Source organism: Anastrepha obliqua, chromosome 4, assembly GCF_027943255.1.
Source record: "Anastrepha obliqua isolate idAnaObli1 chromosome 4, idAnaObli1_1.0, whole genome shotgun sequence".
NCBI classification, from domain to species: domain Eukaryota; kingdom Metazoa; phylum Arthropoda; class Insecta; order Diptera; family Tephritidae; genus Anastrepha; species Anastrepha obliqua.
Genome location: NC_072895.1, coordinates 41851570 through 41879357, shown reverse-complemented (window position 1 = coordinate 41879357; position 27788 = coordinate 41851570). Strand labels below are relative to the sequence as shown.

Sequence of the window (27788 nt, the reverse complement as noted above, 5' to 3'; positions counted from 1 at the left end):
CATCGCTGCCCCTATGTGCGATGCAGCTACGAAATCTAACTTAAACTAAGTCCCGGAGTCTTAAAGTCTTGAAACCCAGAAACTCCTTTACCTTTGAATATTACTATCGAGCATTCTTCTCTCGCTGAGTGGAGGCCGTTACTGGACCTAGAATTTAGAAATTTTCTTTTTCTTTTAAAAAATCTGATTAAAAGTTGAAAATTTTTATGAAAATTTGAGACATTTTCCTAAATTTCGTACAAAGTTTGTAACATTGCTTGATTTGGACTTTGTTAAATCCCATAACCACTTAATTTCAATTCAGAAAGTATTGGAATTAACTTATGAAGTATGCGCATTAAAATGTATAGTGAACATTTTAATTAAAAATTAATTTTTTAATAGCGTTGCCACCTGTTTTTTATTCAAAAAGTATAGCAACTGCCTCATGAAATATGCAGATTGAAATTTCAGAAAATGTAAGCTAAAAACATCTCTTCAGAAAAAAAAGCTTCTCTTTCGAAAATTTATTGTTGTTAGATGTTTTACAATGTTGGCGGCCGCCGTAGCCGAATGGGTTGGTGCGTGACTACCATTTGGAATACACAGAGAGAACGTTGGTTCGAATCTCTGTGAAACAACAAAATTAAGAAAAAGTTTTTTCTAATAGCGGTCGCCCCTCGGCAGGCAATGGCAAACCTCCGAGTGTATTTTTGCCATAAAAAGGCTCCTCATAGAAAATATCTGCCGTTCGGAGTCGACTCAAAACTGAAGGTTCCTCCATTGTGGAACATCAGGAGCTCGGTCAAACACCCAGGAAGGGTGTAAACGCCAATTATATATATATATATAAATGTTTTACAAGTCCTAAATTCATTAAGTATATCATTTTAGGCACATGCGAAGCCGCGGACATCAGCTAATAACTATGTACATATGTATATGCATAGAAACATGTACAAGTACTTAAGGTAAATTACCAAATAAATTACATAATCGATTGACTGTCGTAAAGAGTATTTGATTTTTATAAAACCGCAATGGAATCATACAAATAAGTCTACATTTTGGCACTCTATTAAGAAAATTGCATTATTGCCTTCCTCCTAAGTCCAATTGTATGCGCCTGTGCAACCAAGCACCTATGCATGCCAAAGTGATTGAGGTGCCAACAAAACGCGTGTCCAAAAGTGAGATGCCAAAAATAATTGACCAATTGCCAGATAACCAGTTAACCGGCAAAACTCTTAGGCCACAAACTGGCTGTACACGAGCGCAAACACTTTTATTTGCATACATACATACATACATACATATGCTAACAACCCCGTTTGTCCATTTGCCCGTTCACATGCGCCTGGCGCTAAAGATACTAGCCATGCGGTCAATGCAAGACTGCTCATGTCTTACAGAGCAATGCACTCCCGAACACAAAGCACAAAACTCAAATCAGCAATAACGCATAACGCTTCCAACTTCAATAAACACAAAACGTCAACATTCAACGCCGCTTCCTAAACTAAAAGAAAAAATTTTAAATGCAGCATTGCAAACTTTGTCTTTTTTACGATTTGTTCGTGATTTTTGACGAGGCAAAGAAATGTTTGGAGTTTTTACGACGGCATGGAAAAGTAGAAAAAACATATTCATCTTTGATATGAAAACTGAGAAATACGTAAATCAAGAAAGCAATAAAAAACACATTTGGCAGTGTTAAATGGAAAACTCAAACATATGTATGTATGTGAAAGCAATTTCCTTATTCGTTTCGCAATGGTTTGGAAAAATACTAAGACGCCTCACCAGACAAGCGAGATAAAAGTAAAACAGTAATTGAGAAGAAAGTGAAACTCTTATTAAATATTATCGCAAAGAAAACAGGATTCAAATAGAATTTTGTAATTTGTGGTCAAAGTAACAGTGGGCGTGGCACTTGAAGATTTCTCTATAATTTTTTCAAATATACAACGCTTTCCACCATATAGCTTACCCATGTTGGCTTGTCATTTTTAAAAAGCTTTTACTGCTTAAAGAAGCATTCACTGAATTGACTTCAGCTATGATAAAATACTGGGTCGCATATTCTCAATTATATCTCGCCTCTTCTCCAATTTGTGATATGTTTGATGTGTGCTGCCAGTTGAAGGACGAAGCATTTAATGCTACTTTCGAAGAAAATTCCAATTTTACTGAACAACTTTTTCATTGCAGTAATGAACTTGGTGGTTTGATATTGTCTGTCGAAGGGCGGTCGCTGTTAGAAAAGGTTTTCAGTAATTTTCATACAAATCTGATTACACTCGATATGTTATGTAGAAGCGTACACCATAATTTTCAAAATTTGCCTGAGTATGCAGTTTTACAGCTCGTTAAATTTTAGTGTAACAAAGTGCAAGTTTCAAGTAAATAGAAAATATCTTTGATTTTTGGAATTTTTTCACTGGGTGACAAAGTACTCGTATAGCTCGGCAGCTAACAACGTAAAATTTCCAAAAATCAACAGTATTTTTTAGTCACTTGAATTTTATTTTACTACGGCGGCCGCCGTAGCAGAATGGGTTGGTGCGTGATTACCATTCGGAATTCACAGAGAGAACGTTGGTTCGAATCTCGGTGAAACACAAAAATTAATAAAAACATTTTTCTAATAGCGGTCGTCCCTCGGCAGGCAATGGCAAACCTCCGAGGGTATTTCTGCCATGAAAAAAATTTCTGCTCTTCGGAGTCGGCTTGAAACTGTAGGTCCCTCCATTTGTGGAACAACATCAGGACGCACACCACAAAAAGGGTGTACGCACCAATTATATATATATAAATTTTATTTTATTAAATTTAAGTGGTTAAAAAGCTGAAAACAATTTTAGCATCAAGATTTTCGAAAAATTCCAACTTTTATCGCTTCAAACACAATTATAACTCACAGAGACGTCAAAAATATGCGTGAAAGAAATATTTCTCAAACTATTCCAAACAAAAATATATATTTACACTAGTCACCCAAAAATTGTTAGTTTAAGAGTTCTCCTCTTCTTCTTCTTAATTGGCGCGATACCGCTTACGCGAGTTTGCCCGAGTTTAACAAAGCGCGCCGGCGTGCTAACCGGCGCCAGTTGGACACACCAAGTGAAGCCAAGTCCTTCTCCATCTGATCTTTCCAACGCAAAGGAGGCCTTCCTCTTCCTCATCTACCATCAGCTGGTACCGCATCGAATACTTTCAAAGCCGGAGCGTTTGTATTCATTCGGACGACATGACCCAGCCAACGTAGCCGCTGAATCTTTATTCGCTGCGCTATGTCTATGTCGTCGTAAAGCTCATACAGCTCATCGTTCCATCGTCTGCGATATTCGCCGTTGTCAACGAGCAAAGGTACAAAAATCTTGCGCAAAATCTTTCTCTCAAACACTCCAAGCGTCGCTTCATCGGAGGTTGTCGCCCGTGCTTCTGCGCCATACGTTAGGACGGGCATGATGAGAGCCTTGTAGAGTGTTAGTTTTGTACGTCGAGAGAGGACTTTACTGCTCAGTTGCCTACTTAGTCCAAAGTAGCCCTTGTTGGGAAGAGAGAGTCTACGTTGGATTTCTAGGCAGACATTGTTATCGGTGTTAATGCTGGTTCCTAAATATACGAAGTCTTTTACAACTTCGAAATCGTAACTGTCAACAGTGACGTGGGTGCCAATACGTGCGCCGACTGTTTGTTTATGACAAAAAGTACTTCGTTTTGTCCTCGTTCACCACCAGACCCATTCGCTTTGCCTCTTTTTCCAGTTTGGAGAAGGCAGAACTAACAGCGCGGTTGTTAAGTTTAAGAGTTGCAGAACGGCAATTAATTGACTCGATTTCTGATCACTTTTTAAACTTTAAATCTGTGGGGGGAAATTCCAGCATATACAAAATTAATAACCTTATCGGAAGATTTATAATTTTGCAAATGGTGGCGTCAGTCAATCATATTTGAGACTTGTGAACTAGACAGCTGCAGTATATAAGCAGACAAACATTGGAGCGCGTAAAGGTCAAAAAAAGATTTTCATCACTCAAAATCATTTCTTGTAGCTAGCGTTTTCGTAGTTACTTTAGCCAACCAGTAGTTAACCGCATTCGTAATTTATCTTGTACGGAGTGGAGAAAGCCTTGCATGGGAACAAATATCTCCAAATATTTGTCATCGCGTATAGACAAATGAGCATAATTGGCATAATGCAAAATAACTGGGGTGCGAACTTATGGACTTAGAGTATCAGCATGCATAAGCAAAATCTGCTTCAACGGTCATAGGTGGATTACGTCTTCTAAAGTGGTGTAATATACCTATGCTCTCATATGTATGTATGTTTATAATGCAAATATATGCAGTTTTCCATAGCATAACAAAACTTAATTGATGATGACGAAGTTGTTGTTACATTCGTAATGGTGGACGTGATGGTTCCAAAAAGATCACCAACATCTCTTTTCAAAGCTTCGGTTACGTGGCAATCAGTGTGAATGCATGGAAGTTTTTTATTTGCTTTTCATGCACTTTCATCGTGATATGCATCGTAAATTGATTAACGAAAATAGTGGACATATAATGATGAAGAAATATTTTTTTTCTATTTACATGTGCTTAAGTAAACGACGCTTAGTTAATTGTTTAGAAAACTTACGTATAGTGTAGGCAACGGTTATGCAATTCTGCAAAACATTGATTGCGAACAGTGACAATTTTTAGAGAAATTTTATAAAATGCTACCATAGGGAGTAGCTTAAGATGAACTTTTGGAATGATGCAGCCATCATAGCATAATTTGTGCTCTGGATTCATGTTATTAGACTAAATGCAGTAAGTTTGATCATAATTTCAAGGATAGATAGATAAATTGAAGATAAAGAAATTCGATGTAGTTGAAATTTGAAGAAACACCACGTCATAAAAACTCCTTCAAATTCCATAGTACGCCATTAAATCTGAATCTAAAGAAAGAATCTTCCTAATGAATGATAAGAGGCCTTTGATAGATGATTTCTAACTTACACTGAGGGATTTCAACGCATTTTTCTCCGCGGGCTATGTTAGCAAGTAAAACTGCCATATCTGGGAACCGAAAAACACGCACATGACTGTCGAGAAGCCAATACATCCGAGAGGGTGCGAATTTTGAAGCGGGGGCATCTTAGGCTCATTTCCCTTTCAAAATGTTGCTGGAAATACCATTTCGGTCAACATTGAGCTGTACAGTGGCGTGATAAACGAATTTTTGTGGTTGGAAATTTAAGGCATAGACTTTAGCCAAATTTAGTTTCAGCAGGATAGTGCGCCCAACACCAAAATCAATATTTTCCACATCAATCTTGGTATCAGCCGTCTCGGCTATGCAAATTGTGAACCTCGGAGCTGCGATTTGACGTTGTTAGACTTGTTTTATGTTTACGATAAATATCGATCAAGTCATTCGTGAGATAGAGCTAGAAACCGTCAGGAATGCATTGGAAAACTAAGTTAATATGATGTCAGGCGAGGCATTAAAATAAATTGAATCGTGTACCCACTCTGCATAGTAGTCAATCACTATCTGGCCGGCTCTGCAACTGAAAATTTGCCCAGACGTGGAGTCGTTCTCATTCACATTCCCATCCTAATAGATGGAGCTAACCGCTGTATGGGAGAATACTGTCTATTGAGAACGTTTAGGTAACTTGTGATTAGTTTAATGACAGCCTGAACCCATGAATAAATACATCAACGGATTTTGTAAAAGTCTTTAAGTATTGCCCATCAAGGTTTCCTTGCCGTGAATTTAGCCATTTACTAGTTGCATTTCTGGAAGACTGCCAGGCGGTCGCCGTAATCGAGTGGCGTGGTGGTGACTACCATGCGAAAATGCACAGGTTCGAGCCTTCGTGCAGAAAACACCAAATGTTAGTAAAAGTCTCTAAGAGCGATTGTCCCGCGACAGGCAAAATCAAACCTCTGAGTATATTTCCGCCATTAAAAAATCCTCATAAAAAATATCTACCGTTCGGAGTCGGCTCAAAACCATTTGCCAAATACGGCCAAATACTCAAAACAAAAAGCTGAAGTTACATGTTGTTCCCTATCCCATAAAGTCGTTTGTTTATCCTCCTTTTGCTCATCGGCCACTTCATTATTTTCGATTTCTTCTTTGTCGCCAGGTGCCCAGCACAACAGAATTGCGTAGTTTGCTTCTGAAACTGAGAGTTACAGCTGCATTCCTTACCAATTTCAACCTTCAATTGTAGAGAACCTTGAGGGCCGCTTGCTATCTGCAGTGGCACATTTAAATACCAAATTTACTACTTGTCATCTCAGCCTAAAGCATGGTGGGTTATTTTTCCATGGAAACGGAAAGTTTCGTGGGTTCATTACAAATCAGCTCTTATTTCCTAACGCACTTTTAGCCTGTCCATGAACCTTTGCATATGTATATGTAACTGAAATCAAGATATGTTAGTGGTCTTCCCAAACTTCTCGATACATGGTCTTGACCTTGAATGTTCTGCCGAAGCCAGTTTTACTAAAAGCTTTATACGTTTCTAATCAGAGAATCTTCTTCAGATTACCTGTACCTGTAACAGCCCTTTCGAACTGTTTCTGCTAGTATAAAAATCGGAAAGGGAGTCCACCAGAGGAAGCACATTTTTCTAATAGAGGTGCCGCTATCAGAGCACTTTTCTCATAAGAAAGTTTAGCATAAAAACCATTTGCATTCGAAAAAAAGTAAAACGTTTCAGCTACCTCTTCAAGAAACAAATTTCACTATTTAAGAAAACATTTTTATTATTTTTACTCAATTTCGTAAATTTTTTGCTTTTGTAAAACCACAATCCCCCAGATTAATGCATGTGCAGTTGTCTAACTGAAATTAAAACCGCCTTTCGGATACATCAGTTGAAGCGTCTGGCACTGGCGCTGCCTGTCAGCTATAATTACAAGTAAACAAGAACAACTGCGAGGCATAAAAATACTATCAGTTGCCAATATTCAGTAATGTGTGTGCTCACACCTACGCCCTTTAGCGGCTCGAGCAAAGCAAAGAATTACGGACTACGGAAAATTGAATTGAAAATAGAAATGAAATTTTGTGGAAATGTTGTTGTTATTTGCATTTGCAGCAGTGCATTGCTCCCGCCTTGGTATTGTTTTGACAGATGGATGCCGTAGGTTAAGTTTTTTTATTTCAGGAAGAGGGTGGAGAAGTGATGATTCGTATGCGGTACTTTAGGAAGATTAGCTTGATTGGGGTTAGGTATTCGGGTGCATATATACATATATGTGCACAGAGCTATTCAAAGCCCATGCATGTACACTTAGCTGCATATGGTTTCGTAAGTGATATTAAAATTAAAGTAATGTGGCCGCTTGGTGCGCTAAAAATTTTAGGAAATTTATTTTTGTGCAAACGAAATGCTTTGCCTGCAACCTGCATTTTCTGGCCATAACATTTTTCTCTCTTTTATGGCTACCACATTTTGTGCCTCACTCCAGCTGCATACAGGCGCAGCATCAGAACTCACCCGATACAACACGTAAATATTGTAGTGCACACACATCACAACAGCACTCGTGTTAGAACGAACACACTTTTCTTCATTACATTAATGACCTCCGCTCGCCTGTGTACTCACTCTACTGGAAAAGCTCAAGTAGCGGTGATAACTTTTACCTCCACTGCAGGTTGCTTCTACTACTAACTAGTTATATTTGGAGCAGTTTGCAACTAGTTCACTCTATATAGAAAAGCTGAAGTTAAGTTTCTTTAACTTCAAAGTATGCTTCCAAATACATTTCTATCCTGCCATACACGGCATTCTCTCGATTTTTTTTGTGCTTGGAAAACACTCTTCATACTATTATGTACTTAGTTACTACGTGTTGTTCCCAAAATTGTGCTATCTACACTTTCACACCCCTACACTTTTTTTTTACGCACTTTATTCTTTATTGGCTTTCCATCTGCACACAGTCATATGAAAATAAAAGAAAAATCCCCCTTCAGCAAATAAAATTGCATTCATAAATCGCCCAAACTGTGCAAGTGTGTTAGTTAGTGTTTATGCCATTGTGTACTTTGGTGCAGAATTTATGGAATAGCGGCGCTTCCAACTACACACTTCGTACTCTACTTGATGCTGCTGCGAACGAGTGCCCTTATATTTGTAAACTGAAGTGCCTCACGATACAATGGCGGCGTCTGCGTTCGCAGCTAATCATTGATGTTGGGTGGGTGTGCAGAAGGAGGAGAAAGAGTTGGGGAATGGAGCACAGATGTGTTTGTGAATTGCAGTAAATGCTCGGAAGTGTTAGGAAAATATAGTTAGAAATTTATTTATACGAATGGGCAGAAGTATTGTGAGTTGGGTAATTTTGTTATTGAGTTTGAAATAATCGTATGTGTTTGTCCTATTGGCAAGCTGGGGCCGAAGCTCTCAAGATAACGGTGAGCGTAGTGATTTTTCGTATAAATAGAAGGCTCTACATAATTTATGTGGGTTTGTATAGTTCCCCAAGAGGGCGAAAGGGGGTAACGTTTCAGTATAAATTCTTTATGAAGAAATAACCAATCCTCTTCCCAGCAATAAAACATTAAAGCAAAGCAGTCTGAGAAGCACTGCTCATCGAGCAATTGCTGGTATCGAAAGGCATGTAGGCGTTCATTCCGAACTGGGGTTATATTCGAAATATTTTTAAATAAGTAATACAAGGTGGCACAAAATTAATTACTTAATTTTGTTTTTGAATAACTTTTCACTAAATAAAAAAATATGATTTATATGATTTTGAGTGATGGACATTTTTATTTTGATTTTTACGAACTACACTGCCTTGGCAGTACCATATACTGCAGCTCTCTAATTCACAAGTGGCAAATATGATTTTCATGCGACGTCATTTGTAAAAATTATAGATCTTCTGATAGAGTGATTAATTTTGCACTACCTTGTAGAGATATTAGGTACAGGCAAAGGATTCTGGTAGGTTAGGTTAGGTTAGCTTGGTTGGCATTAAGCCACGCATAGACCTTTTGGTCCCCGGTAAAGGGAAGCAAAATAAAAATTTACGTGGATCGCCGACTTGAAAGCTTACGTCTGAATTTTAACCCTTTATTGTAGGAATTAATAAAGCGTTGAAAAAACTTGTTTCACGGTGGAAAGAAAGATAATGAAAAAGTTTTATATTTTGGATTTTTTTTACGGAAATAGTTGTAAAGTATAGAAAATAGTTGAAAAGCGGAAAAATTATTATTCATCCATGAAAATATTTCTTTTTCTTTGTCAAAAGGTACTCTGCTGACGTTTTTCGAATATGAATCACTCCCACTTCAATTCTGCTTTTTCAACCACTTGCACAAAAGTGAGGTTATTTAGAAATAAAATGGAATTAAAATTACAATACCATATATGGGCTCTTATGCGGTAAAGGGTTAAGGTGGGTAAAAATTTTCTCTCGTTTACACATTTATATGGTAAATTGGCATACAAATTATGTAATCTTCACATTTTAGATATCATACATATATAATGTGTTCAGCAGTTCTAGGAAAAAATAACGGGGAACATTTCTATGGAATATTTTAACTCCCTAACTACTCAATTAATGGACTTTTTTGCCTCTTATATAAGAAGGGCCAAAAAATACTGATAACAGAGGGTTATAATGGGTGTAAATATATTACAAAAATACTTGCCACGAAATTCCATTGTAAGTCTCTTAATACATCAAAGCCCAACATTTTACTTAATCGCCAGAAATAAGTCAAAAAGGCTTATTTGTTTAAGGACTAATTTCGTTTTATGCGTTGAAGAGATCTCTTTGGTAAAAATTTAATTTATGTAAGTAACCACGCCGTGTTATCCCGAAAAATATAGAAAAACTGAGTGCTTTCATTAAAAGTAATAAGAGATCATCCATTGAAATGGAATGAAAATTCTTCAAGTAACTGTTTACTGCACTTTGACCAAGTTTTTAGGTCTTCAATTCAAGTTTTGTGTTACGCATCATCCAATCGCCCGAGATTCCTTTCACAAGTCAAAGAAAAAGTAATTGCAACCATCCGGCCTATCCAGATTCAACTTCTTGTCGTCACTAAATACTACTTTTTCTCATTCACCGAGAACAGAACTCCACTCCATGTATGTATAAATATATAATTGGCGTGTACACCCTTTTTGGGTGTTTGGCCGAGCTCCTCCTCATATTTGTGGTGTGCGCCTTGATGTTGTTCCACAAATGGAGGGACCTACAGTTTCAAGCCGATTCCGAACGGCAGATATATAATATATTTTTTTTTATGAGGAGCTTTTTCATGGCAGAAATACACTCGGAGGATTGCCATTGCCTGCCGAGGAGCGACCACCTCCACTCCATGTAGTCCCCCCCAAAATTAAGGCGGCGTTCTTTGCGAAATTTATTTAAAGGTGTTTTTTTTGTAATATTTTATACCTCAGCGTTGTCGCTTTTAAAATAACCCTTTGAACGCTGGATTTGCTGACTGCAATATTTGCCATTTCTGTCCAAGAGGCGGTATTTCATGGAATTCTATGGATTTTACGGGTTTGCCTCGGTATCAAAGCCATTCTGCTTTTGTAGTTTTTACCATAGGAGACACCTTGTTTAACGTAATGATCCACAACATTTGGGCTTCGACCACTCTTTTGGGGAATTTGGCGATTCGAAAGCCCCTCCGTGGTCAAGATATCGATTTGTAGAATTCGCGATCTGTTTAATCTTTCTGCTTTCACATTAAAAAAAACGATCCCTTTTCACGATCCTTTATACTTGGAAGCCTTTTTTGTTGCCCAGTTGAGTCTCGAAATGGTAACCAGTTATTTGGGCAGTGCTGTTATATTTAATAAATCTCTTCAAAACTCGCAATTCATTTTTAACTACGAAAATGTGTTCAGAAACTAAATATAGCTGGCATTCCTGGTAATGTAATAGAGACTTCCTTAGATTTACCATTTTACTTTAAGTCTTTTATAATCTCACAAATTCCACTCCTTCAATGATATTCTCTATAGCATAAATATTTAATAATTTATTTAGTAATAAAATAAGAATTCTTCTCCCTCTTTCTGCAGCAATCGACAGTTTCTTCGTTCTTTGGTAGCGTCAGTAAAAAACTTTCAAAATTCCTTGCTGTAGTATGGATACAAATTCTGTAAGTCCACTGCCACCACCGGAAGCACCACTGGCTATGATGGAAGTTGAAAAAACGCCACCTGGGACACCAACTACAAACGATATGCCACCACCACCGGATGAAGAAAAGTAAGTAGAATTAATCAATTATCTACTTGAAGCTAATAAAATAAGATGACTGCGACAGTTGTGGGGAAAATAAACGAATACCCGAGAGGAAGTGGGAATTGAAATGTAACAACAACAAAAACTTGGTAGATTACACATTTTTATATAAGAACACACAGCTCGGAAAAAAATTACACTCGGATTTTTCATGCTACTGGGGCATGGATTTAAAATTTTTGCATATAAAGAATTTTATACGTGAAAGTGGAAGTCGTCAAGCTCCATTAGAAGATTTTGGAATTAACTTTGCGAATCAACATAAAACATTGCATGTCTGTTTGTTTGTTTTTCTCCGCCAAATATACACTTAGCGTGCCATTTATTTTGGTACTCATCTCCAACTCAGTACTTATGTATGTATGTGTGTGTACGACTTAGTTCGTGTACTTAAGAATTTAGTTCAGCCAGTCGGTAACCACTCATTTCCTGAGCTGAATTAAGGTAGTTTTATTATCGTGTGGAATTTCACACGACTAAGTAAGTGATGTATGCTCGCACTCATATACATACATACATATGTACATACACATTTACTTTTGCAGATTTTTATACTTCTAATGTATTTTGTGCACTTGAGCGCAAGTACACTCAAATTTAATTAAGTAGGTACGTCTGCCTCGAGACAATATGGACCTGCGAAGTGTCACAGCAACACTGCAAGATTATTGTTGTTGATAGTCAACCGCTTTTAGGCAATCAGTGCTCACAGCGCATTGCTCACTTATTCGTTAATTCGTAGATACTTCTGTATCCATCTATCTATTAACTAATTTACATGTGTATGTGTATATATGCAATTTTAACTATGTAGTAGTTATTTGGATGATAAACAAAATGTTCGCTATCTGAAGAGCGATATCAGATAATTTGTTTTAATCTAGACAAATAGCTGCTATTTATAAGCATTTCTGTGATGTTGTACATTTGTATCTACATATGTATGTGTACTTGTGAATATGATCCTTCATAGCTGTCTGGTTACTCAGCCATGTTATGTATTTCTTATTGTTCGCTGTGCAGTTGCTATTATCTACTTATTTTTTGTTTTTTAGATTGAAGAATCTCTCACCTGCATAAAATCAAAACATCTACTTACTACTAATGCAGCGAGTATAATCATACCCTATGATCAGAAAGTACCGGGAATGTTTAAATGAAACAAACAGGCAAATTTATTTTATCTCCTTCAAAATATGGCCCAGTCCTCCGTGCACCGCTGGTAGGCCGACGAAGGGATGGCCTTCAGCTCCTTCGTTGCATTCTCTTTGATCTCCTCTATCGACTGAAATCTCCTTCCACAAAGTGGTAACTTCAACTTGGGAAACAAAAAGAAGTCGCACGGGGCCATTTCAGGTGAATACGATGCTTGCACGATGGTAGTTACTTGGTGTTTGGTCAAATAATCTAGCACAATTTGGGCTCGGTGTGATGGCGCGTTACCATTATGCAAAAACCAAGAATTGTTTGCGCACATTTCCGGCCGTTTGCGACGTACATCATCTCTCAAACGCTTCAAATCGGATAAATAATATTCTTTATTGACTGTCTGGCCTACCAAAATAAGAAAAAAAATATGGACCGGTTCCCACGAGCGCGGTTCGTTTAAATTAAACATTCCCGGTACCTTGAGGTGCATTCAGACTAAAAAGCGAAGCAATCAATTTCGAAAATATAAGCTGAAGAAATCTTACTTCAATTATCAACAAGCAAATTTTTTTTTTAGTTGCTTGAACTTGCTTGTTCTATCCAACCTTTTGTGGATTGTCGTGTGACATTGTTAGTGAACTAATGATGATAGTTTTACAAGGTTTGCTCTTTAACTATGGTGAAAAATAAAATTGTGAGGGGAACTTCGACTGCCACGTCACTTGGGTGATTCAGCCGAATTCTGCATGATCATTTGATTTATATTCACACACTCGTCAAATCAGTAGATGTTCAATAGCAACGAAGCAACATGAGCGAAAACTGTGTAAATTTTTTTTCATATATCACTAACACAATCTTATCGCCAGCCGAAATTTGCACAATTATTTCACATATATTCCCACTTCTCGTCCAATCAGTCGTTGATGAGACATCGTAGTGCCATTGGTTAACTTTTTTCGTATATCACCCACAAAATCTCAGTTTTTTTTGAAAACCCATCCCAAGTGACGTCAGCCCAATAGCTTATTCTGCCAAGTTCGCTCAGAGCTGAATAACGGCCTGTTAAACAGCACACTTCTAAAATTCTTTTCACCATGATGTGCGGTAGTTACGACATTTCACCCTTTTCCTCACCATACACCAACAGGATGAAAATACACATTAAATTAAAACAGTTTACTCAACCGTTGTTCCATTTTTTTCCAAAATCCCATACCTATGCATCGTCATTTTTTTTATAATAAAATAAAAGGGCCTGAATGGTATCGGGACCGTTTACCTCAGTCATAGCTGACAGTGCCATTGGCTGTACTTAGTCGCTGGACTGCCAGTTGCGGGAACCGCCACACTGGGAACTTCCCAGATTAAATAACCCCATTCTCCCGCTTTCATCGAAAGTCACGTCTAGCTTTCTGCTCCTTCAAATCTATGCTCGGCAAAAAATGGGGACTCAAGCTACAAGTCGTTCTTTGGATGGACAACGTATTGGCTGGTTTGCTGGCGAGCTTTTCGGAAGGGCTATAATATCACTAAACTGGGGTGGGCGCAAATGTTTGATTGCTTGTATTGGCATCACCGGAGCATGTAGAATTCATCCAAGTGCTGCCTTAATGTCATTTTGCCCTTACTTACCTTTGACTTTCACGTTATTTCCATCCCTGTTCAAAATGCAATATTAAAGGGCGTTGGCCTCTGTAGGGAATTTCTCAAAGGACATAGTAGCATATTTAGGCAGTTAACACCGCATTTCTCTGAGCTTTGTACAGATCTCTCTGTCATTAAATTGGAATTTGAAGGCCGTGCTTGGGCAATCTTTCCAAGTAGGCAGGATCGTAAAGAGGGGAAAATCTGTAACGATGCTGGTACCTCGCTTTTTAGTATATGAAAAAACGACACGGGAGCCATTCCATGTCAAGCCCTCTAAATATCATGTAGATGGTTTTAATTTTTTTGCAAATTGTTTTTTTGAAAGCTTGAGTGTAGTAAGAAAATTTATACTAAGTTGAAAATTTTAGTATGTAGTTTTTTAAAGCCAAATGTTTTTGATTATTTTTAACACTTTTATAATTTTATTTTTCTATTTTGTAAAAATACATGGTGGCGCAATATTAATCACCCTATCGCAAGATTTGTAATTGATACTTGGGAACTACACAGTTGCAGTATGCAAACAGACAAGCAATGGAGTGTGTAAAGATAAAAATAAAGATTTCCTTCACTAAAAATAATTTCTTTTATTTAGTATAAAAGTTATCCAAAAACAAATTTGGTTGACCAATTTTGCGCCAAACAAGTTTGTTTTTTCTGGAAACAAATTTTTGGAAAAAATTCGTTTTTATCATTTTGGAAACACAACCCTCAGATTTTTTTATTTTTCTCATTAATAACTAAAACGAAAAAAATAAGAAAAAAATTCTGAGAAAGTGTATGTTTAAATGGCAAACAAAATTTTTTGTCCAAAAATGTTTAAAAAAAGAATTAGATTTTTTTTCCGAAAATGTTAAAAAACCATTATTTTGTTTTTTTTTTTATTTTTGGCGCGTACACCCTTTTTGGGTGTTTGGCCGAGCTCCTCCTCCTATTTGTAGTGTGCGTCTAGATGTTGTTCCACAAATGGAGGGACCTACAGTTTCAAGCCGACTCCGAACGGCAGATATTTTTATAAGGAGCTTTTTCATGGCAGAAATACATTCGGAGAGGGGCGACTGCCTGCCGAGGGGCGACCGCTATTAGAAAAATGTTTTTCTTAATTTGGTGTTTTCACCGAGATCCGAATCGACGTTCTCTCTGTGAATTCCGAATGGTAGTCGCGCACCAACCCATTCGGCTACGGCGACCGCCCAATATATATGAATTTAAAAAATTCCATACGGAAAGATCTTAAAATTGAAAAAAAATTTTCGTTTACTTCGTATAACATTCAAACCTACAAATTAACCAATTTTTAGTGAACCAAAAACCAAATTGAATGTTTAATTTTCCACTGAAAAAATTTTGTTTTGGGAACAATTTTTTGTTTGTTTTTTTTTAATTTTTGAAAACATCACCTTCAGATTGTTTTTATTTTTTAATTAGTAACAGAAACGGAAAACATAAAATCTAAGAAAGTGTGTATTTCACAAATGACAAAAAAAAAAATATTTTTCCAAAATTTTTTCTTCTTAAATTTTTTTTTAGAAAGATTAGAAAAATTTAGAAAATTTAAAATTTTCTCTAAAAACCAAAGAAAACTAGTAAAATAGAAACATCATAAAAATAACCAAAAAATGTGACTTTAATAATCTCCATACCGAAATTTCCAAAACTAAGAAAATCGGAATTAAATTTTTTCTCCAAATTTTTTTTTTAATTAAATTTTTTTCTTTAGAACTTTCTGTAAAAACTAAAGAAAACCAATAACATACAAACATGTTGAAAATTGCCAAAATGTGTGACTTTAATAATATATTTAATTAAAAAATCTCAATATTATAAAATTTGTTCTGTTTATTTATTATAACATTCAAGCCTACAAATGAACCCATTCTCATTAAAATTGAAAATACAAATACAAAATACATGTAGCACTTGGCATCGAACTGCTCCGCCGTCTGGCTCAACCCATTGGTAACTCAAATTGCAAATTTTTTAATATGTTTCACTTTTATAATATCATTCTACAGTATATTTAATGGACAGGATTGATTTTTTCGCTCATTCGAATATAAACTAAATTCAAGACTCTAATTTAATTTTCATTGCAAAAAGTTTAATCAACCTGGGTTCACTTTATTTTCTACTTTCGTACATACTTACATAGAAATATAGACATATGGATTTCTTTTTAGTAGAATTTAACAATTTATTTTATGGGTGCCTGCAATTGTAGATATGTAGGTATGTATATGCATAGTATCGAATACTCGTTAATGGCGCCAACGCATAGGATCCACAAAATGTCAAATGAAATGCGTACATTGTTGCGGATATCAACATATACATGCACATACACATACATGCGTACAAACGTATGTGTCTGAATTTGGTTTATAGTTGTGCGCTGAGCCACCTACTTTTCAGCTTACAATACTTAAACTTTCTTCGACATCCTTTTTGTTACTATGCTGCTCTACGCTATGACCAACTGACCGCCTACACTTATTGAAAGTTGGTAATTGGGAGGAAAAAATGTATATGGAATTCATCTAAAGTAGAAAATACGAGTACAAAGTTAATGATATTTACACGCCGGGTTAGGTAGGTAGTTAGAAGTGGCGGTCGGTCTCTAAAATAACGCACTTACACTCGTTAATACGCCGGGTTAAGCTGACACAATCATAGCGCCCGTACACACCCATTGCGCAATATATTCAACAGTTGATTGCGTGTTAAACTGGCTTTTCCTATTTTTCTATAATTTTGTGCTTTTTAGCAGTTTTTATGACTATGACCCGATTTGTGGAGCGGAGAGTGTGGGGCTGATATTTGTAGCGAATTTAAAAAATGACTTGTAGCTACAATGTTGCGTGAACTTTGTGGAAAAGTTCTTATTTGACATGTGGAATTTTATGTGCCATGATATCATATCGAAATTGTCCTTTTAATCGAAATAGAAAGCAATTGGTAAGGATAATGTGTTATAGACGATTTATCGACACTTTAATATATGATGTATGGTTGGCATTGTCATGTATGAGAAGATCACTCGTTGCGATCAGTCGGCGCTATGCCTTATCTTTTTTTCATCAAGAAGTACCCACAAATATCTCTCTGGCATGCTAGCACAAATATATTTATATATTTATGCAAAACGACCAATTTAAGGACGTATGCAGAATATTCTTTAATTCAGTTGCCGTTATTAGAACAAGGGCGCCCCTGCAGATATATTCTACCCTAGTATTTAATGCTTTCGTAGATGTTGCATTTAACTTGCAGGCAGTACAAGAACGCTCGATATTTCGTGTGCATCTCAGAATGGACTGCGTATACCTGCTGTCGAATCCGTCTTAGAGTACCATATTCTTTTAAGTGTGGCAAAATACCGGCTGGCTTTAAAAATCCTGTGTTTAATATTCGCAGTAGTGCCACCATCTGGGGGGACTTGGCTACCTAAGTAGGTACATTTATTAACATTTTCGATAGATTTACCGTATAGCGTGAAAGTGCCAGGGCGAGTATCATTAATGGCGCTAACACGGCAATGTCGTCAGCATAATCGAGATCATCCAAATATTCTATGCTGATTGGGTTTCAAAAAACACCTCAGCTAGGTTGGGCGTCAAGAGCGTTGCTCAACACGCCATCAATCACTCTAAGAACAGAAGTGGCGACAGGATACATTCTTGCCTCACCCACGCGACTGGCTTGAGCACCATTGTGTAGCACTCTACATTGGAGATCAGTATATTGGGATTGGATTATATGATATAAACCAATTTATCTGAGACTCCTTTCTGACGGAGTATATTCCAGATACATTGACATTGAAGTGCGATTTTTTCGGCCTAAGTCCAGCCTTCTGTCCACAACGTGACTTTCAGAGGTACACATAGCGATATGATCCCCCTCCCATTCCCATACACGGAGGTAGCGCACGGATCCTTCACCAATATGCGCTGCATATAATAAAGAAGTAGCACTTCCTTTTCCCAGGTTTGTAACAGCCGGGATAGCATCTGCACTGATTTCAAACTTCGAATAGCAGTCTCAATTTCTATAACAGTTGGGTGTTGGGAAGATACGGCGGCAACTACGCCGGCAACTAAATGTAACCTCTCCTAAATCTAATGTGTCGACTTTAAGCATAAATTAAAGAACCAATATTTTTACTGTTGCTGTTTTTTTATTAAATAATTATGGCCTGCAGATTACATTAGATATGACTGTAAACTCAGCTGTACCACACAGATCATATTGTGAAAAAGTTGTTAGTGGTTTCAAGCCATCTAAACATTTATTCAATCGTTAGAAACTTTACGGTATAAGGCAATACGTCACATGCAACACCTGGTTGACCACCTAAATCTGACTATTGTAAATATAAACTGATCGTTTTTACATAATATCATTTCTAAGATCCTCTGTTCAAAGAAGAGGAACAAGCACTTGATTAGATATAAAAAGCTTTTATGTGCTAATTTACTTGTATACTTACTCGTATATATACATACACAACATTGCCATATCTTTAGTTTAGACACCAACCACTTTCCAGCGTACTTTAAATAGGCTGCAAAAGCTAATCAACAATTAACAGTGAGTCTACAGCATTGCATGTGCTTAATGTTATTTAACAGTAAACTTCGCACGACTGCAATTAAAAGCGATCGTCTTTCTCTGCTCACACATCTGCTATGTAAATACTTTTGGTATTGTATTTGCACGGAGTTTACATGCGCATTCACATGTGTGTATGCATGGATGTACATTTGAATGTATGTGAGGTTTGCTGCTAAACTCTCATTGAATGCTCTGTAGATGCACTTTTATCAATTATCTGTTCATTGATAGCTCCACCAGCTGACCAGTTATTAAGTGAATGTAGTGTATGTGAAGCTGTTGGGAAAGCAAAAAGTCAAGAGAAATGTTTGCTACTAAAAAAAAGTATGCAATAAAAAGTCAAAATAATCAAAACCGTTCAGCTAGCGCTTAATTCGGAAAGTGCTTAATGTACAGAATTGTTTTTTTAGTGAATATAAAAGAGAGAAAACTTATGAGTTATAAATTTAATATACCTATTGTTTGTGCAATGAAATTCAGTTTACGTTGAATAAAATTTGAAGTAACGTTTTTTCGGCCTTCGTTTGTGTATTGCTTAGTGGTAGTTTTTTTTTTTTTTTTTAATAAAGAATTATTAAAATTATAAAGTAAATAATAATAATTATTAGCTCATTGGTGTAAAGTACAAATCCCAAATAACTTACAGAACCGATCTGCATACATACATACGTAAGAGCTCCCTATTAATCTTCAGTGAAATACTATTTAAAACACGTAGTTTAAAGAGATCGACAAGAAAGCCATTGAAAGCATTCATAATGGTCTTCAAATTTGGTGATATATAGATATATATAGAATTTTATAAATGTCCATATTCAACAATTTTAGCAAATATTTTTCTATTGAGTTTTAACCTCAGTGTCACCATAACATTTTATTTTAATAAAACAAGGTAACTTAACACGAGAAAACCCGTACGATATAAGTTTAATACATTTATATAATAATAACCTTTAAAGCCATAATATTCTAAATTAATTTTAGAAAAATTTAGTAGTAACATTTTTAAGCACTGCCTCTCAGCGCTATTAAAACATTTCCATTTAAAAGTTATTCAAACAAATTAAAGCTGGAACACATAGTTTTTCAATTTGCTAACGAATTCTTTACAACTGAAAATTAATTCAAAAAGTGACTCACTGAAGATCTTACAGAAAATGTTTACATGCGGCTTAAAAAATGTACAGCGCTGGCGTAGAAGAACGTAAGTAATGTTACATAGAAATACGTAAATATATATGCAAGTATGTATACCGGTGTTTATAAATGTATGCATACTTTATATAAATACGAATGTAAATACACATGCGCACAAATATACAGACACACTTCAATACAAAGTGCAACAAAAGTATCAATTAGCGGAGTCATTTTTCAAAACCAACTGGGCAGTCTGCTCCTTCCTAAGTATAAATACCTTCTGATTTTGTTTGATTGCCAATTGAATGGAGTCAAGACACATAAAAACAAAACAAAATAAAAAAAACGAAAAAACAAAAATTTAGATTTTTTAACATTTCTCTCTCTCTATTAAAGTTTATTTAAATAATTTTCTTACGGTGTATTAGTACAAGTTATATGGCAATAATTTCATATGCACGTGAAACTATAGATTTTTTAAGGTACTGCTGCAAACTCAGTTTCCCATTTTCTCATCAGCTTAAAGTTTTAACGGACTTTAAAGTTTCAAAAGACAAAATTTTCAATAAATAGTTCTAAATAAAGAGTTTTCCAATAACAGGTGTTATTTTGAATAGGATTGCGCTATCGAGAGATGATTCACGATTTTTTATAGCCGGAATTGGATGGTATTGATCTGGACAACGTTTATTTTCAACAAGACGGCGCTACGTGCCATACAAGCTATGAAACCATTAATCTTTTGTGGAAGAGTTTCCGGGCCGTATTATCCCTCGAAGAGGTGATCACAATTGACCACCGAGATCTTGTGATTAAACACCTTGTGACTTTTTTCTTTGGGGCCACGTGAAAGAGAAGGTCTACGCCAACAGCCCAGGGTCGATTCAAGACCTCAAAGATGGAATTCGTGAGGCTATCGAGGACTGCAACAGGCAGCCATTTTGCAATTCGGTTATGGAAAATTTCATGAAAAGGATATTGTCCTGTAAGCGTGGTCGTGGTGGTCATTTGCCTGATGTTATTTTCCACTATTAACGGCATACTTTCCTCTTTATAATGAAATAATCATCCGATCATTTATATTAAAAAATTGCATTTTTCTATGTTTATCAAAATAACACCTCTTATTGGAAAAGCCTTTACTTACACTCAATCTATGACGCTAATATGGATATCAAAAGACGGAAAATATATATAGCTTAAAAAAATGAAATAAAACAACGAAAACTCAAATTGATTGGACAAACTTTATTATTTTTGTGCAAAACCATTCATGACATTTATTTTTTAATGTGAATACCCTTCAAATGTTGGCTGCAACTTCGCCGCAATTCGGAGATCCGTAAACACCAATTTTGAATGGCTCGCTGGAGTACGTTGGTCGGTATCTCGTAAATAACTTTAGTAATGTTCTCTTCCAATGCCTCAATCGAAGTTTGGTTTATTCACAAAGCATTTAGACTTCACACACTCCCACAAATAAAAGTGCTTGGTGGTGACCAATCCACTGAGAGATAAATTGCTCACCCAACCGACGACGCAGTAAATGCCTTGTTTCACGAGCTATATGCCTAGTAGATATGGAACCAAATATTGTGGAGAGCACGGGCTTCAACTTCGGGCATCAAAACGTCGTTTATCACGGCGCAATAGCGATTGCCATGCACTGTTACATTAGCGTCAGCCTCGTCTTTGAAGAAATATGGGCCGATGATTCATCCCGTCCATAAGCTGCCCCAAACGGTTGTTTCAATGCATTTAATGGCTATTCTTGAATGGTTTCGGGTTGCTCTTCACCCCAAATGGAATAATTTGGTTATTAACGTAGCCATTAAGCCAAAAATGGGCTTCATCGCTGAGCCAACCAACCATAAGTTGCCCTGAGCGCGCGATGAACCCTTTTCACAGAGCGTCGATATTCGTAATACAGTCGTACGATTTGTAATCGTTGATGAAATGTCAATAAATACTGAAAAAATGATAGCTTTAGTTCGACAGTAGTCATGTGTGATCTGCCTTCTGTTGTAAAAAGTAACTTCAATCTGCCCTGGCAAAAAGTAAAATCATATTTTTTTGCTTCATTGAATGGCTATAAGTATATTATTTAAAAAGCAAAAACACCCTGTAACTCTGAATGAAACTGAAATGTCATCTTGACGACGAGCATAAACTTTAAATTGTTCGATCGATAATTTATGAGATATCAATCACTACAGCCATCTACCGAGAAAACAATGAATTTCTTGTGCGGATGCAACTTTCTCGGATAACAAACAAAAAGTTATTTTTTGTTGCATGGTGTATTTCCTCTAACTGCAAAATTCATTACCTTATATTCGTAGAACTTTTTTTTTAAATAAATTCAAATAAATAATTGTTTAAATAAACATCTTTAACAAATATTTCAACACCTTTAAAATTCTTAATACAATTTCACACTTATTTAAGGACTTTTCCGTACTTTTAAAAGCGCTTTAAAAATAATTTATGCTCTTAGTCGTAAAAACCACTTCACGCTGACAATGTTATCGTACACATTTTCCGCCCATCAATTCATTTACGCCAAAAATTTGCTATCATTTTATTATGCTGTAATTTGCGTGCCATGGCGTATGAGTGACATACCGCGAATTCCTCGGCCGTACTTGTGTATATGTATGTGCATAAATATCCATGTAAGTTTATATACCTATACGCTCGGGTCGGCTACTCACTCAAGCATTTATATTCAATTTATTATTTTTAATTAAATCAAATATGCATCAAGATAGGTGCGAGTGAAATTTTGCTCGAGTTAATATCAAAAGGAATAAACATACACACATACATGTGTATATGGACACTGTGTACATAAATAAATAAATAAGCTAAATAACCTGGCGGTAAGTAACGCCTAATGTTTAGTGGCAAGTTTGTCGAGCAAAAAGAATCGTTAAATCGAATGTGCGCCTAGGTGCGTGCCCACCCAGTCGAACTAATTTTAATACACACCTAGTTTGGGACTCTGCTCCGCGCTGGGCTGCGCAACTGACACTGAAATACTAAACTTGGCACGCTTTAATAGTTATTTTTACTTTCTATTTCAGTGTACATATTTTATTCAACTCGTAGTGTAGTTCTTGTTTATGTGACTGGCCACCCACATAAGGAGGAGACACATCCTATTTACTATCCTGGCTAGCCTTGATTATGGCACGCATACACATCGGTAATCAACGCAGCGGTGATGAGGGTATGATGACCGCGCATTGGTGTCTCACTAAACTGCTCGAGGGAGATTCAACAGTTGTTTGCGTGCTGTGTTGACCATGTTTTTCACCACTTGGGTCAGTCTCGTTCATTGGCGCTTCTTTCGTAGCAGCTTTTGTAGTGATTTCGTTCGTGCTCTTAATTTTTTGCCTTTCTCGCTTTGAGCACAAACAGCTGTGCACTGCTACCTTCAAGTAGTAACCGTGAAGAGGTGGGATATTATTGAAAACTTTCTTGATTCAAGTTGCTGTTGAGAATATTTAATATAGTATACTCTGTTGATACTGTAAGTACAGACACTTGTGCGTTATCAATCATAGTGAGGTGAAAGTGATAAACCAAAATTAATTAGACATTTTTGGTTTATGAAATTAGTTGACAAATTACTTTTATTGTCCATAATCCAAAAACATGTGTCATCTAGCAGGTGTTCTTCGTTTGTAGGAGCTACAGCAACAGCAAGTGCCGAAAATACCCTCTTAAACCACTTATATATGTAGTAGTGTACGTACAACTGTCGGAGTTACGTGTATTTTGCGTGACTGTCACTCAGATGACACCCGGCGTGATGTTCACTGGGGACGGGAAATATCAAATGATATGTGAAGTCTTTCTTTATAACGAACCACCGAGTGCACGGTGCCACGAAAAAGCATCGCATTAAAATCAATTTCTGCTTGTAGGGTCCAGCTATTTTGGCGAAAACAATACGACGTGTATGCACTATAAACTTATTTCTTATTTCATTTTAATATTTTTGTATGAAAATATAGCCTATTCTCCTACAAAAACCATATAAATCCAAATTTCACACTTTATGCAAATTAAAGAAAAATTCAACAAATTTTCACACTTTTAAATTAGCATTTATAGAAAAAATCAGGTATGCAGCTTTATAGTCACTTGAATCAGGTAAAGTGTAAATTTCAAGCAGCTCGACAACAGAATTTTCGATTTTGCAACTGTTTTTTTGCTGGCGGTCTTTTGCATTTTCTCTTTTATTTGGAAGAAAACAGCCACCGTCGTCAATTGTGCATCTTAATGTTTCTTCCACAAACGGAGGGACCGACAATTTTATGCCGCCTCCGAGAGAGTTTCGAAGAAAGAACTCATATCAAATTTTGTTTTATTTTTAAATTTTTTGTTGGAAATAGTCTATAGCGATGATTGTCTATCTCATGCCAGAGTTGATGAGTGGTTTACACGTTTCGGAGATGGTTGTGAAGACATAAATGACAATGAACATACGGGTCAGTACATCAGTAATAACCGAAAACTCTATCGAAATTGTTCGTAAATTTATTAAAAATGAGTGGAATTCATCGTTGAAATTCATGGAATCGGAATTGAGTACCTCCAAAACATCGACTTATCACATTTTAACTGACCTTTTGGGCTTACGAAAGGTGTGTGCACGTTTCATTCCGCACAAGTTAACTGAGGACCAAAAATTGATCAGAATTCAACATTCGAAAGACCTCACTAAAAATACGAGAAAACACGAAAACTTCCTTTACAACTTTATAACGGGTGATGAGACGTGGTGTTTCCAGCATTAACCACGTCAAAGTGCCGAAAGAAAGGGCCCATATGAGCCACCACCCAAAAAATCGCGTTGAAATCAAGTCAATGCTCTCAATTGCTCACAATTAGTTCGGGCTAATGGGTCTAACCGTCAATGCAATTTTCTGTCTTGGCGTTTTCAAGCGTGTGCTGCATCGCATTCGTCGGGTTCGCCCTGAATACCGCGAAGGAGGAAGCTGGCGCTTATTGCATGATAATGCACCATCTCATCAATCCACTCTCGTGACTGATTTTTTGACTGGAAATTGCATTTTAACCATCAATCACTCACCGTATTCGCCTGAGTATTTGCCTGATATGGCTCCCTGTGACTTCTACCTATTCGGAAAATTTGGCCATGAAAGGAAAACGTTTTGCGTCCGTAGAGGCCATCCAAAAGGTTTGTACTGAGATCCTGAAGGACATTCATGTATATGACCTGAATCAGCTTTAATCGATCATTTTCCAACTAGAAAAACAAACTAGAAAAATTCTAGTCACCCTGTAACTAGTATAGTATACGAGGTGTGTTCAAAAAGTATCGCGAATTTTGTGTTTTTTCAAAAATTATTTATTTATTCATTAATATCTATTTTGTCTCCTTCAAAGTAGTCCCCATGCGATATTATGCACTTGTGCCAACGTTTTTTCCAATCTTTGTAGCACTTCAAAAAATATTCTTTTTTGTATCTTGTTCAGCTCCTCCTTCGATGCCGTCGTTATCTCGTCAATCGTAGCATAGCGTCATCTTTTCATGGGCCTCTTCAGTTCCAGGAACAAGAAAAAGTCACAGGGGGTGGCATCATTAGTGTGTTGTTCTGGCCCAAAAGTCGCGCACAAGCAGCGATGTGATGCAAGAGCCAATTTTTGTTCTTTCACAAATCCGGGCATTTCTGGCGGATTGCAATGACCAAATTGCGCATAACTTGCAGGTAATATTCCTTATTGATCAAGCAAGCTTTTACATTCGACCGAACTTGGCGCGCTTTTTTCCGTCTTGGTTCGTGCGGCAGCTTCCATTGAGATGATTGAGCTTTGATTTCCACAACCATAAACCCATGATTCGTCACCAGTTGTGACCCTTTCTATGAGTCCAACATCTCAATAGCAATTTTCATGCGATGCTTAATTTGGTCGAAACTGAGTAGTTTTGGTACGAATTTTGCGGCGGCCCGTTTCATGCCCAACTCATTGAAAAAAATCGAATGGCACGATCCAGTCGATATGTCTAGGTCCTCAGCAACTTCTCTAACAGTGATTCGACGATGGGCCAATACCATTTTCTTCACTTCATCAATTTTTTCGTCTGTTGTTGAAGTGCTCGGGCGTCCGGCACGCTTTTCGTCATTCACATCTTCTCGGTCTTCTTGGTTCAAAGTAGCTCCACCGTATGACACAGTCAACGTTCGGAATGCATCCGCGCACTTAATTTCGTTTTTCACAGGTTCTTTGATCCATCTTTTTGAATAGGTAAAAATCGAAGACGAGCCGAAACACGTGCAAGCAGAGCAGCTGTCAACAATTAACAGAACATTCAAAATGGCCGAACTCGTCGGCATGAGTGAGAGACATGAGTACCAACATATCGCCACAAAAAAATCGAAATTCGAATATACGTAACCTGCGAAAATTCAAAATTCTCGATACTTTTTGAACATACCTCGTATAACATCCACCATCACATACCAGCTAATAAACAGTAATGCTTTAATCGAAATCACTAATTATGTGCCATTAAGATTTTACTCTTTTCATCGGTTGATTTTTAATTTCTTTATTCTGCACTTACAAAGAAAATATGAATTTACACGTTAACATTTTTAATGAAGGAATAAAAAAGAATGTTGAAATAAACATTTCTGTCATCGAATGAGCATTAAGATGCAAGCATTGCTTTGTGTACTTTTATATTCAATCGATTATAATGTTGCACTTACATTCTCTACTGGCCATGTACTACCGCAACAAAATTTTTTTCAATTAAAATCCTTTTTAAAAGTGTATTTTATACTTTTTTGCAATTAAGCACTACCATTTGTGAAATGCACCATCAAATCACCATTGATTGAAACATTTTACAGCTCTGGTAAACAATTAATTGACTTTTCGCAAGCATCGTAAACATTTCCAATCATAGTTGCAATCTGTTGTTCATAAATTACATTGTAATATACCCACCATTACTTTTCAATTAATTTCTTCAATGAATTAAATAATTACGATATTTCATGCTTCATTTTGCTACAAATCTTTGTTTAACAGTCATTGGCTTAATATTTGCCTTGAGGTACTCAATATCATTTATTATTTCTTAATAAGTTGTAAATAATAAAAAAGCGATGTAGGTATAAAAAATACCTATGACAATCCGATCCGAAAAGTATCGCGATTTAAGTGCCTAGGATGTTGGCTTAACGAAACATGGAGAGATGACAGAGAAATTTGCTGTCGGATTAAAACAGCGAGTGAAACTTTCTTCAATTACTGGAAAGTTCTTTCCAATAAAAGCTTGAACATGAAATTATGTCTTCGGTACCTTAAATGCTACGTTTGATCTGTTTTGTTGTACGGTGTGGAGGCATGAGCACTAAATGTTACGAGAGAAGGCGTTTGAGATGTGGCGCTATCGGTGGATGATGAAAATATCGTGGACAGAAAAAGATAGTAACAAAGGAGTCTTAACGAAACTTAGCTGTTATTAACGATAAAGCACCGCAAAACCGTATATTTTGTTTATATTATGCGTGATCCTAAATATGAGTTGTTGCAACGGAATGTGCAAGGTAATGTCGAGGGCAAATTTGGAATTGGAAGGAAACTTAAGTCTTAGTTAAGTAACATAAGAAAGTGAACATGATCAAGACCCATTGGGCGCTAAGTTGGAGTAGCGCGAAGTCGAGAAAATTACCATAATATTGTATCTAATTTTTATAGTTTTGTTAAATGCAAAAAATAAGAAAGAATTATTTATCATATTTGTATTAAAATTAATGAACAATTTATTGCTGTGACCGCTTATATTCTGTATTAATAATTTGCAAATAAAGAAGTATAAATAAAACTGTTTTCTTTTAGATTTTTCTATACATTTACTTTTTATTAGCAGCTGCGAGACTTCATAGCTCCACACATAA

The 27788-nt window shown here is 36.5% G+C and overlaps 1 protein-coding gene across 3 annotated transcripts in view; it reads left to right on the top strand.

The window, feature by feature from the left end:
* The window catches only part of LOC129244050 (uncharacterized), a 97372-nt gene that overhangs the window by 25584 nt on the left and 44000 nt on the right, over window positions 1-27788 (top strand). For 2 of the 3 annotated variants that reach the window (XM_054881652.1, XM_054881653.1), the window contains exon 3: window positions 11064-11253. In XM_054881652.1, coding sequence (XP_054737627.1) covers window positions 11129-11253 — 125 coding nt within the window. In that variant the 5' untranslated portion in view covers window positions 11064-11128. Of the gene's footprint in view, window positions 1-11063; window positions 11254-19722; window positions 19907-27788 lie in introns of those variants that run through there. The other variant, XM_054881660.1, reaches the window with a different exon arrangement.